The 19917-nt window shown below is 39.7% G+C and overlaps 1 protein-coding gene across 5 annotated transcripts in view; it reads left to right on the top strand.

Annotated features, from left to right (window-relative positions):
- Positions 1-19917, top strand: part of trc (Serine/threonine-protein kinase tricornered) — a 281866-nt gene that overhangs the window by 60190 nt on the left and 201759 nt on the right. For 4 of the 5 annotated variants that reach the window (XM_011313345.1, XM_011313348.1, XM_011313344.1 and 1 more), the window contains exon 2: positions 11287-11420. In XM_011313345.1, coding sequence (XP_011311647.1) covers positions 11342-11420 — 79 coding nt within the window. In that variant the 5' untranslated portion in view covers positions 11287-11341. Of the gene's footprint in view, positions 1-11286; positions 11421-19917 lie in introns of those variants that run through there. The other variant, XM_011313346.1, reaches the window with a different exon arrangement.

Below are 19917 nucleotides of genomic sequence, written 5' to 3'. Positions count from 1 at the left end.
TTCCCTGAACCACCCCGAAGGGGGAAAATCCTAATATCGTCTAATCACCCCCCATCTAACTCATTTCGAACCCACCTCGAAGGGGGAAATTAATCGTTATTTTAACGCGTACACATAACCGTTCCCCTCTCACTCTCTTTATTATTATTTCTTTTTGGCGATACTAACGGGCATACCCGACGCTCGTTACATAACAAAAATTAAGAAATCTTTTCATCAATGTTTTTCACTTCATTTGCTGCCAAAATAGTTAATTCGGAGTGATTTATTATATCGAATTACAGATATATTAATTTTTTTTTGAGAGCGAGAGAAAATTAACAACAAAATAGTAAAATAACAATGAAGAGACAACCACCGCGCTCCCCATGTGAACCGGGAACTCCCCCAAAGATTTATTTAATATCCTCAACAATCAGTACAATCGATTACCTGGTGAGAATTAAGAATGGTGTCTGTCCAGCGTCTCACAAAATGGAAAATTTCGCTCGACCCTGCTCTACGGGTCCACCTCACGGGAATTTATACAAAGACGTGAATACACCGCAACAGGGAGCGAAGGCGACAAAAGATATGATTGGGGGTGACAACGCCGTCATTCACGAATCCCAAATAATCACGCATGCACCAGAGGTACAGATCGTCATTATTCACGCACACGCCATAAAATTCTGTTATGCCTTACAATAAATTTCCCATCTACACTGAATGACAATACATTCTGAGGACTGCCTTGAATGGACCAAAAATTAGCTTCTGCGTCCAACACTACCCTGAGAGCATAGCACCCCTCCTCCAATTAATTTCTTCTTATTTTTCCACTGATCACCAACCAGCTTCGTATTGGGCAAAATGAGTCACATCCATGATAACGACTACTAGATTGGGGCTTCCTTGTCTGACAGCAGAGATACTAATTCCTCGCTGAGTAGTGTCTAGGTGATTAGTGGTTGAAGTGGTTCATTTCTAGGTTATCGACTACATTCCTTCTTTGCGCGTCATTCTCATCTGTTTTTACCATTGAATGGTTGTTGAACTGTTGGCCCCTATTAAATCAATGAAAATTAAAAAAGAAATCCATATGCCTTTCATGTATGTCCCCTCTTTTACATGCCGTTTCTAACTTTCGTCTTGTTGATATTCATACGTCTAATGCTTGTAGACAGAATGGTCCCCATTTGGATAACACCTTGGTCGCCATTTGTATTGTAGTTGCTCCGTATAATCGAGAAGGAAGCTAGGTTCATGTTTCATGCCGTTATCCAAGGTTTTGTCAAAAAATTTCGTCGTTTCTTCATTATGTTCTTCGACTTAGTTTTATTTTCCATAAATGTTTAAACGTGGTTAATTGCGGCGTCCGCGGCAACGCCAGAAGATTTGAAACTTTCACATCGGCGAATTCTTTCCACAAAAATTCAATATTTTTGGCACGATATCAGTAATTGCTTTACCATGTGATATCACCGGCCATAATTAATTATACTTCGCATCTTGATTTCGATGATTACAATGTAGTAAGCCTCGAGTGAGGTAAACTTCACAACGTTTTTTTAGATATTTGAATTTCAAAGTCACCATCACTGATCGGGGCGCCGCACTAACGGTTTTTCATATTGTTTCGTTGGGCGCTTCACACGTACACAGATTAACAAAGCTATTTTAGCACACGGAAAAATTAACGTAAGTCAATCAATAGAATTGATTTTACAAATGTAAATACATTTTCTTATAAGCTCTTACGACAAACAAAATGATAAGGAAAACAATTCCAAAATAGCCAACAAGGCTACTGACAAAACTGAAGACTAAATTGATGATAATCAACATGAGGAAATCGTTGAGGAGAGCTAAAAGTCAGAAGACGACCTCATCATTTTGGACATGCTCGGGAAAGATCTAGAATTGCCGTCAATTCTGAACCTACATGATGAAGTCAAGGCTATTTGGAGAAAATTTATGTCCGAGTGGCTATCGGAAAAAATTAAAACCCAGATTATCGAAAAATATTCGAGAAATAAAGAACTCAAAACTGAAGCTCTCCAAGTCAATTTGGAAATTCAACTAGCCTGAAGGACATCCCTAAACCTTATTTGAATGCCATCATTTCATGGTTTGTTAACTTTTTTTCATTATATCGATCCCACTGTTAACCATTTGAAAATCTATCCTTTTCCAGTTGACCACGAAAATAAATAATTACTGCATAATACTGCGAAAAACATAAAAATAATCGATTAGTTGCAGAAGAGTGATCGAACAAAGGTAATTCAAAAATCTTCACAGATTAAAAAATGTGTGATCTAGCCAAGAGGGGGCAAAACTTATAAAATAAACCTTACATTTATAATTTATTGATTGAATTTTAAAGAACTGACATTTCATATTTTTTTCAATTTTTAATAAAATAATTATTCACTATTAAGGTAACCAAGAAATAGGCTATTTCTGCCTCCATGATGTGTAAACAATTACGCCGATACAACTCAAGATTTTTCACCTTTAATTGGTCAAAATTTGTTCGAATTTTTACGCGGTAAAATTTTTTAAATTTGAAAAGAAAGCGCGCGGCGCTCTCTCTTTTTAACTGCACCGGACTTCGTGCATGCCGCTATTCCCGCCCTGACTACGGTGGGCTTCATGCAATTGCGGTATTGTATTTCTAATAATGGATCTAATAGGGTTTTATGGCCCCGGCTTCCGAAGGTCCGACTTTGCCCATATCTGCACTAGAGGATGATCATGAGAGTTGACAATTTCGGAAAACCAAAAAGGCGAAATATCAATCAATATTAGATCTGAAGTAAATGAGAAATATCAACTATGCAATATTAGATCAGGGCCCGGCATCGGGCTCATCAGGCTCACGCACCTCCCGAAGTTCGTTGGTGAGAGCTGGGAGGGGGTCCTCGTCAACTTAACGAAACTTCCTGCTCTAATTCGGTTTTCCCTTCTCTTTGGGCCCTGGTTCGACCGATACCCGCAGAGGGCGATTCGGTGATCGACCGCCAATTTCCAATTTTCCATAAATTTGTAATATAAATATCCATTTCCTCCCAGCGGGAGCAAAGTAAACACCCTCACGCTGCGCGGGAGGGAATTCTGACTTTGCTCCTACGCCGGGGGGCAAAATGACGTTCTCACTACGGATGGTAAAATAAAGAAGGCTTACCCAGGCTCGGGCGTTAATTCCGCACATGGGCAAGCCTTCTTTACTTTATCTCCCTAGGTGAGAAATATACTATTTTTTACTCTAAATAGTCTGCAATATCAGGCAACAATTTTCTTTTAATGCTGTCATGAAGAGTCACCCTTGACAATTATTTTGTGTCCATACCCTATTTGCAGCAATTCAATAAATAAAATAGAACATTTGTCCAACATTCTGAGGTGGAGCAATAATTTTACCAAATAAAACAAATGATTCGTGGATAAATAGTTGTTGTTGGGAAAATGAGTATAACGCTGATAAGAATTCTAAGGGCTGACGCTGAGAACAGGGCTAGGAAGGCCTTAGCAGTTACGAATGAGACCGATCAGTCTGAAATCTAACACACATCAAGTCCATATTAACTGTCACCTATGAACTGACCAAATTTCAGATTTTCGGGAATTAATTTACCTGGCTATTCTTCTTCGATTGTAAAAAATTGACCCTCTGTTAACCATCAAGATACGCGACTGTATATTATACCTTCATACGCATGAGTATGTCTCCTGTAGTCTCTCGACAAAAGAAGGAAAAGCGAGAAAGACACACATTATATTCGTTGCCAACTTTGACGAACAAATCTAATGCTGCCAGAAAATAAAATTGAGGAAATAGACATTATGATGGTTGCTATGGGAGAATATTTTTATCTAGTGATTCAATCGAAAAAGTAAAAATATCTTCATAAAGCTCACAGTCAACTTATATCATGTAACTAAGGCCCGATTTCGCGAAAAATTCTCGTATTACGAAAAAAAAAATCAAACACATTTGTGGAGTAGTTGTGCCGTGTATATTATACGCGACAGCATCGATAAAAATATTCTCCCATAGCAACCATCATAATGTCTATTTCCTCAATTTTATTTTCTCTCAGCATTAGATTTGTTCGTCAAAGTTGGCAACGAATATAATGTGTGTCTTTCTCGCTTTTCCTTCTTTGTCGAGAGACTACAGGAGACATACTCATGCGTATGAAGGTTTCCGAATGAAAGTGCCGTAGCGGTGGCGCCTGAACTGATTCGGGCTTGGAGTATGGCATGGCCCACCGAATTAAATATATTAATTATTTGGACCATGTTAATCGTTTACAGGTGCTTGCAGCTCAATGATAGATGACCGTTTATTCGATAATAATAAATTCTTACATTTTTTTTGAAAATAATTGAAATTTTTATCGGAAAATGAACCCCTGTTTTCTCTAATTAAATAAATTAATTATTTGGACCCTGTAAATCGGTTCCAGGTGTTTTACAGGTCAATGATAGCTAAAAATTAGCGGTTAATCCATAATAAGTAGGCGTTAATAATTTTTCAAGTTTAGGGCTAACGTCCGATAAAAATTTTAATTATTTCACAATAATCATTAAAAATCAATTATTGTGGATCAAACGGTAAGCAAGTTCTGGATGCAGCAAAGTTGACACGAACAGTTGACAATGAATTTAGTGGCGATACCGAACACGACCCGGTACTATTTCTTGAAAAAGTTCTTAGCAAAACGGATCAGCTACGAAAACCGACTCGAATAGAATTCACTCATCTAGATTGCTGTACGTCATGTAATTTGTAACGCGATTTTCGCGTTAATAATAACTGCAAATATCTACTGGAATAAATCACGCTCTCTGCCGTATCGATTGGGTCCGCTAATTCTCTACGCGTGGGGAGTTGAGGTTATAGTACTGAATCTCAGCTCCCAATGAGACTCCTCTGTCGGAACACTGGGTTCTCCACTCCAGAGTGCTGTTCCACGTTAGACGGGGCGGGCATTCATATGGCCAGGGCCCCAGATAAGGGGTTAACTGGACAGCCTGGTTGGGAACATTTGAATTCGGCGCGTTCCAGGAAACGTTACCGGCAGGGATATTCTCGCGGTGGTGATAAGAACCACGGACGATCCCCCATGCACTCCAGCAGCGTGAATCGGGCGTGGGGAGCAGAGCTACTAGGGAGCACTCTCCACTCCACACGTCAGAGTTGTCTCGGCACTCTCACGGGCCAGTCGGCCCCGGGCGCTAGTCAGCCCGTAGCTACCGATGACCAGCGTGGCTATATAGCCCGCCCTATCACTGTACCTATCGCTATCTTCCTTACAGCCATGAGGCTGAGCTAACGGAAAATGAGAGGAGGTATACCAATATTTATACCTCGCCTTGCTAGCGCCTATGGACAGTTATCGACCTTCCCTCGCTATCTACTTACCAATCGCTCTCGCCTCTATCGACTTGATCTGCTATCGATCACCCTAACCTACCAACCTCCCAACCCTATCGGGGACCGACCACTCCAAAGAACTCCGACCCTCTCTCCATAACCTAGCATACTGAGCAACCCAGTGCTCCCGCACGCCCTCTAACCTCACATCCGCCACTTTGGTATTTCGCGGGAAGTCTCCAGAGGTCCTCACTGCGCCCTGAGAAAGAGACAGTGACGATCTCTGGTCACGCACATAATTTTAACTTATCGTTCTTCCCCAATTGTGTCCTTAACAACTAGGCGGAAACTTATCGGTCTTTCCTAATTGTGTCCTTAACGACTAGGCGGAACTTATTGGAACTAATTGTCTGTCCTGTCGCGAGAACGGGCAAACCCCACCGATCTATGCTCTCGTCCGTATGTGTTATCGGCAATTTCTGTGGAGGTGCTAACCCCCACCTCCACCGGCATCTTCGGTCTTTCTTAATTGTGTCCTCAACAACTAGGCGGCTTCAATGGTATTTCCTAATTGCATCCTTAACCACTAGGCGGCTCTCTGGTTTGCTATTTTACCCACTTAAAATAGCTGGCGCCCTCCCGGTAAATTCGCGGATTCTACGGAACCGGCGAAGGTAACCAATTCCCCGGACTTACGGAACACTCCAGAAAAAACACCTTACAAATGACATGAATACTTCCAACGAAGTTAGGCTCAAGATTACTCTCTCGCTCAGTGATTTCAAAAATACCATTGATTTGAACAATTTAATTAAACCAGCTTTCGACGAGTGGAAAGTGACTATTCAATTTCGTACTCATTGTAACGAGTATGTTAAGTTCACTCGGAAGACGAGAATACATTCAACTTCTGATATGCTTATTGTGCAATTGAATATATTCAATGTAAATGCAAAAAATATCAAGCGGAAAATCCCGAATTGAAAATTCAAGGCGGTGCCAACAACTTCCGCTTCTCTCAATAGCGCTATACTCCATTGTGCTATGAAATGTGAACACTATACCTGCTTATTGAGAAACAATGAAATTATTTAGGTTCACATAGACGATACAGTTATTTCACAAAGTCGATGGCCGCAAAATGCAAGAGATGTATATATATTATTTTTGGAATGAAATAAGTGAAGATCTGAAAATATGAAAACAATCTGAAAGATCATCCTTCTTTTGTGACTATGACACCCTCGATAAAACTGAATGTATATGTCTAAAATCTGTCTCAGGCCCGTCTCGTTGGGTCGATACGTGAGTAATTTTGAGGGAAACCAATCTGAGCAGTCATAGGACCTCTCGAAATGTTGATTATTAAATTCAACCCTTTGAGGGCTATTATCGTTCATTGCTCTATAGCGTATTTGTTCGGAGCGGGATCTGGTTATGGGGATATTTTTATGTGATGGATGAGATGAGGACGGATTTTCAGGAAGTGTTGAGCGGGTCAAAGAATTCACTCGCGTGGCGTTGGTTAATAAGAGTCGATTTACTTGTCAAGAAAAGAGTCACTTCACAATTATATGTCACAATAAAGAGCTGAGCAATGAGAACACTTTTATAATTTAAAGAACTAATGATATTCTTCTGAGAAGAACTATTAGTGAGCAGGTCTAATTAATGAGAAAGCGAAGATCTGAGAAAAGCGCGTAAACACTTTCGAGCGGGCTAGATGCAAATGAGAGAGAGTGATAAGCCGCAAGGTGGGAGGTGTCGATCATCGCGATGGTCAATTACACCTGCCCATCAAGTGGCGCCTCAGGTGTCAGAGGTGAAAGGCCACTGGTCATCTGAGGTGAGCGTGCGGTGTGTGTGAGTGGGGGAAGAATGAATGTGCGGCGCGTGAATGTGTGAGTGCCTGTCAGCTGACAGGATTTCCAACAGTATTCACATGCAAATTATGGAAAGATGTAAAATTGAGGAAAAAAAATCGATTGACCGTCAGTAGATATTTTCAGTTAATATTAACGCGAAAATCGCGTTACAAATTACATGACGTACAACGATCTAGATGAGTGAATTCTATTCGAGTCGGTTTTCGTAGCTGATCCGTTTTGCTAAGAACTTTTTCGAGAAATAGTACCGAGTCGTGTTCGGTATCGCCACTAAATTCATTGTCAACTGTTCGTGTTAACTTTGCTGCATCCAGAATTTGCTTACCGTTTGATCCATAATAATTGACTTTTAATGATTATTGTGAAATAATTAAAATTTTTATCGGAAGTTAGCCCTAAACTTGAAAAATTATTAACATCTACTTATTATGGATTAACCGCTAATTTTTAGCTATCATTGACCTGTAAAACACCTGAAACCGATTTACAGTGTCCAAATAAAATAATTTATTTAATTAGAGAAAACAGGGGTTCATCTTCCGATAAAAATTTTAACTATTTTCAAAAAAACTGTAAGAATTTATTATTATCGAATAAACGGTAATCTATCATTGAGCTTGCAAGTCACCTGTAAACGATTAACATGGTCCAAATAATTAATACATTTAATTCGGTGGTCCATGCCATACTCCAAGCCCGAATCAGTTCAGGCGCCACCGCTACGGCACTCATTCGGAAACATTCATACGCATGAGTATGTCTCCTGTAGTCTCTGGCCAAACGGTGGAAAAGAGAGAAAGACACACATTATATTCGCCTGCCAACTTTGACGAACAAATTTAATGCTGAGAGAAAATAAAATTGAGGGAATATGACATTATGATGGTTGCTCTAGGAGGATATTTTTATCTAGTTATTCAATCGAACAAGTAAAAATATCTTCATAAAGCTCACAGTCAACTTATATCATGTAACTAAGGCCCGATTGCGCGAAAAATTCTCGTATTACGAGAAAAAAAAACAAACACATTTATGGAGTAGTTGTGCCGTGTATATTATACGCGACAGCATCTGATTTACACCAAAGACGGGCGCACCAAGTGGACTTTTTTCCGGAAATCGAATTGGCGATTGGCGAAGCTAGTGACCGTTGGTGGCACTAGTTTTGTCAAGATTGTTAATTTAAGAGTGCTCGCACATAAATAAAAGTCAGCTCACACATGGGCATATGACAACATGTATCAGCAATGTGTATTCTCAAGCCGGCAATTTGTAGAGGGCTTATTCTTCTTCGATTGTAAAAAATTGACCCTCTGTTAACGCGATGCTGTCGCGTATAATATACAGTCGCGTATCTTGATGGTTCGATTTTCGGAAAAAAGGCCACTTGGCGCGCCCGTCTTTGGTGTAAATCAGTTACACTTGGCACCTTCCATCATAAGGTAATGTGTCACACAGTATCGAGCAGGAAAGCGGTAATTAATCAAGGACATATCAATTCATTAGGGATGGTTGCATCACTACTTCATCATTGGATTGTCACATTACTGACCAGGTGTAGTCAAAATTCTCACTTGATTCAAATGAATATATTATTAAAAATTTATATGATTTCCAGTTGATTTCACGATTGACCGTTCATTCAGGATGATTTACAATTGAATATTTTTGAAGTGACTATGTCACCAAACTTTGAATTAATTTCGGAGAATGTACAATATTTCTCCGGAATTTGTTGTTGCTTTCTTGAACCTCGATGCCCATGTATGATCTATTGAATTACCATATGTCTATTTATTGTGGTATACACAGAAGAGCAGGTGTGCCAAGTGGACTTTTTTCCGAAAATCGAATTGGCGATTGGCGAAGCTAGTTGCTGTTGGTGCCGCTAGTTTTGTCAAGATCGTTAATTTAAGAGTGCTCGCACATAAATAAAAGTCAGCTCACACTTGGGCATATGACAACATGTATCAGCAATGTGTATTCTCAAGCCGGCAATTTGTAGAGGGTTTTTTCTTTAGCGTTTCCAATGCCAACCTTTCCATTCATTTACATTACTGGACTCAGTCACTTGCAATGTTAAGTCCCTCTAATCAATATGATTTGTGAACGACATGCTTGGCGTCTTTTTTATTTCTCGTATTTTTTTGTGAATAAAACTGAGAATATTTGTCCGAGAATACGATCATACAATGAAACATCCACTTGGCAAAATTTTTTCACACAAGTTTTTTTATCATTTTTTCTGCATATACACACATGGCCCTCAAACATGATATTTTTACGTTTCAGACCATTCTACGCCATTTTCAGGCAAAATTAAAGAATCGAAAAATCGAACGATTGCAATGCTTCCATTCGGAAGCCAAATTTGAATTATTTATTTTTCATTTATCTGCCAGAGTATCAGATATACTATCATATCTTTCTCGCAATTTCCATGGAGCAACAGTCCATAACGTTGACCAAGGGTAGACAATTCATTAAAAATATATTCATGTTTTGTTTTCAAATTTCTAATTATTTTTGACAAATTTCTACTCTCAGATGCTACCCTTAAGGTACACACCACCAGAGAAATAACGTGAATCTTTATTTCCTCATGTCATGAATTAAAAAATTCATTCTTCGTTCTGACGTTATAAAATAGCAAATTCAAAATCTAATATGAAGATCTACAATGGAATTTCCAGAAATATATTCTTCAATTGACAGCGGCACATTCTCATTTTTCACATTTAGAGTTTCAATATTTGAAATGATATTAATAATTGCCGAAAACCATTTCAAAAATATAATCTCCAATGTTTTTCATTGCAAATTCATGACATTTATTGACATTTTCCTATTTTAGATTTAAAATTAAAAACTGAAATTTTGCGCCAATTCTGGCGGGTCAGCCATTTTTATTCGACTCGCACGCCACTCTACGTGGTTGACGAGGATGTCGTCACCAGTGGGACTTATTCGCACACAATGGCTAATTGGGTACCCATTAGGATCAGAGGATTATCCGACCTTTGTCATAGGCTGGCTCCCAACTACTCTGTATTAGATAGTAGATATTAGTCATCATATATCAGATATCAGACATTAGTCGTTACACATCAGATATAACATATTCGACATCCATCAGTATGTACCAGATATGAGAGGTGACATATCATTCTAAGCTGTAGTACGGCAGAAAGAATCAGTAATCAACTTCAGGGAATTTTCCCAACACTCACCGATTAGCGGGAGGTTGTTAATAGGGCAATCGCCTCTACCGACATGATTTTTCCCATGTCACATCTATGTTCTATGGGAGAGTGAATACGGTACAGTGTAGGATCCACAGTCCCATGCTTAGGGTGGGATAGAGGCAATTAGCCACATAGGGAGGCAGAAAAAGCCGCAATGTTAGAAAAAAAAAAACTCAGCAAATCACGAAAATTAGGATAACCGATCAAGATGACTTTTCGTCAAAATCGACTAAATATAAAATGATGTTTTTCGTGGACAGCTTGATGAAAGTTTACGCTAGCATCCGGTCGTAATTTAGATACATTAGCTCGACTGCTATTGATGTTCTTTAAGATTATGGCCTCCCAAGGAAGGTACAAGATTTCAGAGCCTGACACTCAAATCTCAAGTGTCGAGTTTAACAGTCTCGTAGGCTGCACATGACACGACATTCAATTATGCGTATGTCGTGTAGAGTGCACACGCGTTTATGTGTGCCACACATTTGATTTAAAGGACCCGCAGGTTAAATACGTAATTACAAACGACCGTGCGTGAGTTAAACTTCAACACAAATTAATGCAGAAGTATGAGCATATGATACGCATAACTAAAACATATGTATATCTGACGTATGTAGGTGTAAAAACTTCTGCGCATAGATGCAAAAGAATCTGTGTGCGATACGCATGATCACGAATGTGACCGCGTGTAAATACACTGGGTCATTGATATCGTCTGTCTAAGTTACGTGCAGGGTCTGAGCTTTTAACCTTGATTTTTTTTAATAATTTGGCATTTTCCATTCAGGTGTGAGGAACTTACAGAGTTAAAGACACACCATCGTGAAGCAGAAAAAGCAACAATGGGTGTTGCAGAAGATGACGCACCATCGTCGCTAATACCACATTCTAATGCAAATCCGAACAATCTGCACCAAGACGGTAAATATTTCGTTTGTTACAATTATTATTATCATTTAGTGCTTCCGTCCCTGTTTTGAAAATCCGTAAAATCGATTAAGTGTCTGTTTTCCAAAATGCTACCCTTCAAGTCCACCTAATTTTATCCTTCGCTCCTTTTCCTCATTTTTGAGCCATGGTCATTTCCATCATAGCAATTAGTACGCTAGACGAACATCGTTGACTTCGTGAGGAGGTAAGTAATGGGGGAATATGAGTCGAAGTTTGAGCAACCAATACTTTCAATTATTAATAATCACTACTTCATTCTGATCGAACTTTGTACTCTGAGTCTCTCACAGATTAATTAGAGAGTTTTTCCACTTCGCCCGTCATATGCAGCTTTATTTATATACTTCAACGAAGTACCCATGAAAATTTTCGGTTCTGATAATGAAGAAACGAGCACCTTACCAGGAACACTAGGGAGATTTTCCGTTCCGATTGCGATGAAACTCATATGTGTTGTAGAGGACTCAAATCTCACGAAATCGTATTTTTCGTTATCGGTTGATACGCCGTTTTAAGTGGACAAATCATGGTCAGAAGGTGATCACGTTCGGGGCGAATTCCACATTGAAAAGGGGGGTTTTCACAAATATTTATGATGCCGATGAATAGCTCATCAAACATTATGAAAATCACAATTGATAATTCCTCCGGGGGTTGAATTCCTAAAAAGAAAGTATGTATGAAAAGTATGCAAGAAATAACATGAAAAAATGTGTGCTATGTATTTTCGATTTTTCCCCAAAATTAATATTTTTTGAGGCGTTAAATAACGGAGCGGACTGTATTTCTTAACAATCTGTTATGCCACAGATTTCGTTAATTGCGTTTGTTCGCATTTTGACCGAAGGTTTTTCATGCACTCGTACGCATATCTTCTAACAATTTCCACTTGGCACACTCTATTGACTTTACCTGTCTCAAGCTTCTTGACCGATTCACATGGATGATTTGTGGTCTTTTCACGTACGACACTGAAAGCGCCACGTACCGAACGATATTCATTGGCCAGCTCTAATTTCCCTGCTTTCGTGCATGTGACCCCCAATGAAGGGAACCCAATAATCGATCTCAATATCATTCAGAAGTTGGCACGTATCGTATTGTCATTAGTTTTGACACGCTTTCCTCTGATCCTAGTTTATTTTGCTCTGCTCATTACTTTGTTCATCTCGTAAAATAAAGGTTGTGTTTTTTTCCTTGATCAGCAAAATTACTTATTTATAGCTTCATAGTGACTTTTCTCACTTCAACTGGCTTATTTTGATCAACGCCACGGGAGTAAATTCTTTTTTGACTACCCTCAAAATCTACAAAAAATGAATCCGATTTTATCCTGTCCATCTCTCTAAAATAGGGCTGGGCAACCTCTGCTCTGAGAGAAGGCCGTCCTCCCTACCTCTATTAATACATAACAAAAGGTAGAGGAGAGCCTATTGTATCGGGTGATGGACGTTTATGACCTAGCTCCAAAAAGCCCTTCGTCGCCACTGAAATCCCACTGAAATCCCGAAGTGGGGCTAAGTCTTAAGAAAAGGAAAACCGGGTCAATGAGTCAAAAAAGAGCAATTTGAAATTTTCGTTCCCATCATCTTTCTATTTTTTTTGGAAGCTGACATGTGTAACGTGATATTTTCGTAGGGGGTTGAAAATGTCTGTAACCTTCGCCTTTCTTACCTCAGGCATAATGAAACGTTCTAAAATTTAAATAATTGGGCGCCAGGTAATTTTTAGCCGGAATTACCAAACCGGAAAACCTAGTACCTCTAAAACTTAATTAACCTCGAAATTCGTGACCCGAAAAATCGTGTCTCTAAATCCCCAAAATCTTAAATCCAAGTTATTACTTAAAACCGGAAAGAGGAAAACCGGAAGGGAGCGGTAAGGATAGCTAGGCTTTAGGGGAAAAGTGATGGTCGTGGGTTGTTGATTGTGCGGGGAGTGAAGAGAGGGGTGGATCTTAGATAAGGACAAGGTTATTGGAAAAATCGGCCAACAGGCGAAGAAAGCCAAGAAAGGATAGTAACTCGATAATTGCCCTAACCCCGAATGTAATTATTAGAATAATTAATTAGAAAAAAAAAAAAATAATAATAATTCAAAATCTTCTGGGCGGATTTCGGAAAACCCTGGACGGTAATGCCCGGGACACTATCCCTAACGGCCCCTCAAAATTTTAGGCATAAGGATGCACAGTTGACCGCGTCAGACTACTTAACGACCACGTGTACTTTCTGTTGCACAGCTCACACTTGTTGCGCGTTATCGCTCGCTGGCCGCGTCGATAGCACCATGAGGGCGAACCAATCCCCAACACTAATTCCTGCTCAAAATACCCTTAAAATTGTACTTAATTCCTCTCTACATAACCGACCAATGGCACTGGGGGGGGGGGGGGGGGGGAGACGCCAAGTCAATTCGGAAAATCCCCGATATTGTGTCCAAAAACCACCCAAACCTGGGGGACACAGACGACGTGATTTCCGTGGCTCGCAAAAATTTTTCACCACGGAGTAATCATTGGGGAGCTGTCCAAAAGTGGGAAAGGAGTTTAATTAAGCTAGTAAACTCACGGTGGATTTCGTGAAGGCCTTCTTCTTCTTCCGTTGGGCCATCCTGAATGCTGTTACTTGTCCTGGTGTCCTGGTAATGTTCGTGGTGGGCTTCGAGAGCACTCCACACTCGCGTGCGCATCAATTCGCAGACGATGCGTAACTGGTTTTCGCAGGTCAGTCTCGCGTGACGCTGACCCCCTAATCATGCCTATCAATTGATCGATCGTCGACTAGTGGATCTCAGCGCCCTATTACGAGCGGAGCCCTACCCGATGGGATTTAATCCAAATTTGAATTGATCCCCGGTCCCAAAATTGGCTTTCTCACCCTTATCTCCTCCGCATCGGTTCTCCCGGCTTCTCGGGATTAAAAGATTTTAATTCCTAACCTTTTAACCTTAATATTTTTCCCTTACCCTGTGATCAGTCTTGACAATCCGTCGGAGTGATGACTGAATTTACCCCGTACGGCTTTTCACCCCATCTCGATCCTGAAGGCTTAACCTAACCTTATCTCAAAAAATCCCGAACTTAACTAACCTCTTCCCAAACCTTCGGGTGTGCGCTAATGTCCCCCATGGCCAACGTCCCCCAATTTTGACATTTGCCTCCAAACAAAAGAAGTTTGAAAGGCATTTGCTTGATAACTTCTCATAGAATTATTTGTTGATTTTGAAAGATTTCTTTTCCTATGAATTCTTCGATTCATCTGAAAACTAGACAGGATTCGAAAGTGTTGAAAGAAAATCGAGACATTTTTTTAATCATGAAGTTATCTCGGTACTTGTCGACTCTTCTTTTATCTGGAGATAAATTTATGAGGTAATTTAGCGCAAGCCATGAATTTATGTCGAGACAAGACGATTTCCAGCTAGCGAGATGATTTCGTGATTAAGAAAATGTTTTCTTCGAAAATGATTCGAAATGGTTGAAAGAAAATCGAGACATTTTTAAATCACGAAGTTATTGCGGTATCTGGAAATCCCTCAGTTGGGTAGACAATTTTTCCGAAAAATGTGACGTGAAATTTATTTTTTAAGGTTTCCTTGATTTTTGAACTGTTTCTCACAGTCACATATTGACAAGGAATCCTCATAATTAGTTTATTCTCAATTTATATTTCAAGTTTCTTCAAGTGAGCTAAAAAATAGTTCGTACATGGAGTATGAGTATCCTTGCATTGATACCGTCGAAGAGGAGAAGCCGGAGAAAGAAATTGTGATTGAAGATCACATTCATGATGGTTACATTTATGACATCAAACGCATGTCAGGATATACTATGTAAATAATGTGATTGCGGTGGAACTGTCTTAGAATAGAAATCTAAATTTCAAACCACAAAAGTACAGTTTATTCAATTAGTTCACATAGGCGATAAACTTTTTGACTTAACGCAGGAAACTAGAATGTAAATACAGACGACCCCCACAGAAAGGTTTTGCTCCCTGTCGAGGAAAAGCGGAAATACTTAATGGCCACTGCATCATTACTACGGCGCACGATTGTGAATGTGATAATTCTGCTGCTGCTGTAAAGAAATTTCGACATGATTTGAAAAACATGGTGATATCCACGAAAGAGACCACTCGTGACATTTTTGATGACTGCCTAAAGAAGTATTTGATGTGTTTTCAGAGAAATAAATTACTTTTTGTTGACATCCACATTTAATGCAGATATCCTGAATTCAGTGATACTCCATATCATCGAGTGAGAAGAACTATGGTACGTCATAAGTTGGAGGTAAATCCTCCATTTCCTCACTCAGTCGAAGAATTTGGTCGATCCTTGGAAACAGCTAAGGGAAAAGCCCTATTAACCTACCCCAAAGGCAAAATGACATCGCAAGTTCGCATAGATACTAATTGTGACATATCAGTTGTCCTAGCTGATCTAAATTACATCAAAACCATTGTCGAAAATAATGTTGGAGACAGCGTAACACTATTTATTGATGCAACGTTTGATTCAGTTCCGAGGAAACTGAAAATAAGACAGATGTTGGAGATTCAAATTTGTCTCTTTGATCACCTGAGGGTTTACTTGAATGATTTCTATGGAAGGCAAACCAAGTCTGTCTTTGAGTGTTCGAGAAAAAATGAATTACTTTGAATATTTGTAGAGCGTTGCAATTTTTCAAAATAATGTAGTAATTCTTAATTTTCCTATTTGCAATTGTTCCACAGACACTTTAAAATCGCCACGGAGCCCATGATTTTTCAATCTATTGAAAATTTAAGCTTTTATTGAAAAATAAAATATGTTTTAAGGCCTGGATGAATAATCCATCGATCGCGATCTTTTCTTTAAATTCTATCTTTTTAAATTTTCTCTCCTATGTCCTTTTTTATCATTTATGCCTGATTAAAAAATGTGCTGTTCCCATCGCATGTAGGGTTTGACAATTGTTCATGCACTTATGGAACGGAAGACAGACGAGTCTAACTACGAAGTCTACAAATATGTTTTTGAAAAATTATCTCCAGAGCTAGCAACGAAGTGAATGAAAGTTCATATGGATTTTGAAGAAGCGGAAAGAAATGGACTGCTGAGGGTAGTTCCTTCAGCCTTGATACTTCTGTGCAAATTCCTGTGCAAATTTCGTTTGACCAGGTATTTTATTAAATTTCCTCACAAATTTATCTCGAGATAAAAGAGGGGTCGGGAAGTACCGAGATAACGTTATGATTAAAAAAATGTCTCGATTTTCTCGCAACACTTTCGAATCCTGTCTAGTTTTGAGATGAATGAAGTACGTACAATCATCTTTTTTCCATTATGATCATTAAAAAACATTCTAGGCACAAATCAGACAAGCTTATAAAAAGAGAGCTTTAATTCGTTACCGGAAAAATGCGGTCATCAGTGAGAAAGAAAAGCGAACTGCGAATGGAATACAAGCGATCATCACATTGTTATTAGTCCTTGCATTCCTTCCAGCAAAATTTATTCGTCGGGAATACTTCAGAATTAAAGAGAAGATAATCGATCCTAGTGTGAAGCATCGACTGCGAGCATTTTTTCGATACTTTGAGAAACAGTGGTTGAAAAGATGTTTACCAGAGCAGTGGTCGGTGTATAGAGCTCCACGACGAACAAATAATAGTGCTGAATCGTGGAACAGAACTATTGATCAAAAGCTTGGTGTTCATCCTTTTTCCTGGCAATTTATCGGTACTTCAACCTTTTATTGCATCTATGGTCGACAATTGACGACAGTGAATAATGACACTGTCCGTAATTAGGTGGACTTGCTGATTTATAACGTCAAGTAGTGTCCGACTATAATGCCATCATCAAGGGTGATTGCCGAAGTGCCAGTCGTTTGACGAATACGATTAAAGTAAAGAGATTGCGCAATTATGAGAAGAAATTGAAGTGAAAACTCGTGGATCCTTACGAATACCTCCAAATAACGTCAACTATCGTTTATTTCGATAAAAGTGAGTGTCAAACAACAAGGATTTATATTGAGATTGTGACCTTGGCCCGGAAATTAAAATATGTTAACTCCCGGTGAAGTCACCAATAAAGGAACAAACGAACCGAATTAATGAAACCAATGATTTTTGATGGGAAATCACTTGGTATTTACGGGGGGACCTGAAATAAGACAAAAAGGGGGGGGGGGGTGAATAATTACTCCGGCGGGATAGTAGGAATAAATATTCTGTATTTCAATAAATGGCTGAACGTTTAAATATAGTAAGTCTCATAACAAAAATTCAAAATTGTGACCTTTTCTTAATAATTAATCAAGGGTGGGGGGTAAGGCCAGCCAGCTTGCGACACACAGATAATTACTACTAGAAAAAGAAGGGGTGATTCTAACTCCGCATAAAGGGGGAGAAGTGAGGGGTCCTAGTAAAAAGAAAGTACCGCTAATTAGGGGGGCTTGGGTTATAACAAAAGTGAATTTCCGGGACACAAGAAACCGTAACTACTAAATTTAGAGGCTCACTGTTGGGGAGAAATATTATTACAGTGGTTTAGGTGATACTTGTTGGGGCAGGAAAGGGAATACAGGGTACTCACGGGAATGCTGGATTCCCTTCTCGTTCACCAGAATTATCCAGACGAACTCCTCGCGATGGCCAGTCCTTCTCTCGTCACGGGTCTCGTGGAAATCCTCCACACACACAAGTCCACTCTCCCTCCCGAATCCTCCACAAACCTCTCTCTATCAAACACCTTCACAATCTCCTCAAAATATCTCCTCAAAATCTCTCTACAACTCTCTCCAAAAATTCCCTTACCTTAATCTCCTCTAACTGAATATTCTCCAGAACAATCTCACGCACGGGGCAGCTGTTTAGCGAGTGATGGCTTCCCCATCCTCGTTATTCTTCTTCCCCGATTATCGGCGATACTCGTCGTTGAGTGTCCTCGCCATAATTATAAATTCATGGATTCTTGATGGATATCTTTTTCTTTCTTCCGGGTCACGTGGCCCGTGACGTAGTCGTGGGGGGTTTTCTTTTCTTCCGGCGGGCGCGTGCGGGACGAGGGGAACGACGGGTGCGGGGGGGCTTCTCCTTTTCGCCAACGATGTCTCTGCTGGCCGTGAGTATGTCGGTGAGGGGAGCGCGGGGCACAGGGAAAGACTAGTATGGGAGTGGGAGCCAACGGTGACAGGTTTTCTAACCTGCTCTCGAGTTGCTCGTTATTCTGGTTATTCTAAATTAGCCTAGCAAAAATATAAATGTATACATTAGGGGGCTGGGGAGGGTCAACAAAAAAAGTGCCTCGTCACAAGATATAATCGGAGTTATTGAATCTGTAACTTTTCATTATTGTTAATTATCAATTCTTCTCTTTCTGCTATGTGTAGAATACAAAGCCGACAAAGTCAACGAACAACTTTCTGAAGGTTCGGATCAATGGATTTCGTCTAGAGATCCAATCTCATTGAAAATTACATTAAAGAAAATATAATTACGGACGAGATAATAACAGTATTATTCCATTCTACCTGATCACAATTCATTCGTGTGGTAAACTCTCCTTCGCATATCTCGAACGAAATTTTGATTAATTTACGATGTCCATTTCATAGGTTCGTCCCATAAATGTAATTTTCCTAATATTACTATAGGTTCATATTTACAAGAGTTCATCATAATACATGATTAATAATTCAACTCGATGGCGGAACTTCGAAAATACTACGTGATCCTCCCTCTCTCTTCTCTTAAACAATCTCGCTCTTGAAAATGTTGAAAATCAAAAGACAGTCGAAATATTCAACAACTGAGCATTTTGCACATTCAGTTTTCCTCCGCCACTCAGCTTCGAGCATTTACCGTTTACAATGAATTCTCTGGTCATTTTCACGGGAAGCAATTTGAAAGAAATCGCTGTGATTTCCTCTGAACGGGTTACCCTAATGGATAGTGGACCGAGAGCGCGAGTTTTGTGGTACAATGATCGATCTTATGTAGCAAGGGTACTGGCAATAAGCGGTAAGTTTTCATTAATTACCATGTCTTGCGAATTTTGGATTTTATTGTAAGTATCCTATACAATTCGCAATTGTTGATTTAACCACAAGAAGCATTAACATTAATATTGCTATCACTTTTGCCAATTTCTATGAATTATCATGGTTTTTTTTCAATTCATAATAATTCCCAGATGACGAAGAACTCCTCGAACGGTTAGAGGTTACGACTTCCGGCAAAATTGTCAATCGAGAATGGTTGGATCAGTCGGCCCAAGCACCATCATCAGAGGCACTAGATGCACCAGAGGTACCAGAGGCACCGGCGACACCAGAAGCACCAGAGTCACCAGAGTCACCAGAGTCACCAGAGTCACCAGAGTCACCAGAGTCACCAGAGTTACCAGAGTCACCAGAGTCACCAGAGTCACCAGAGTCACCAGAGTCACCAGAGTCACCAGAGTCACCAGAGTC

This window comes from Fopius arisanus, unplaced genomic scaffold (assembly GCF_000806365.1).
Source record: "Fopius arisanus strain USDA-PBARC FA_bdor unplaced genomic scaffold, ASM80636v1 scaffold00116, whole genome shotgun sequence".
NCBI lineage: Eukaryota > Metazoa > Arthropoda > Insecta > Hymenoptera > Braconidae > Fopius > Fopius arisanus.
Note: the sequence above shows the minus strand (reverse complement) of the source record. Positions and strands in the feature narration are given on the sequence as shown.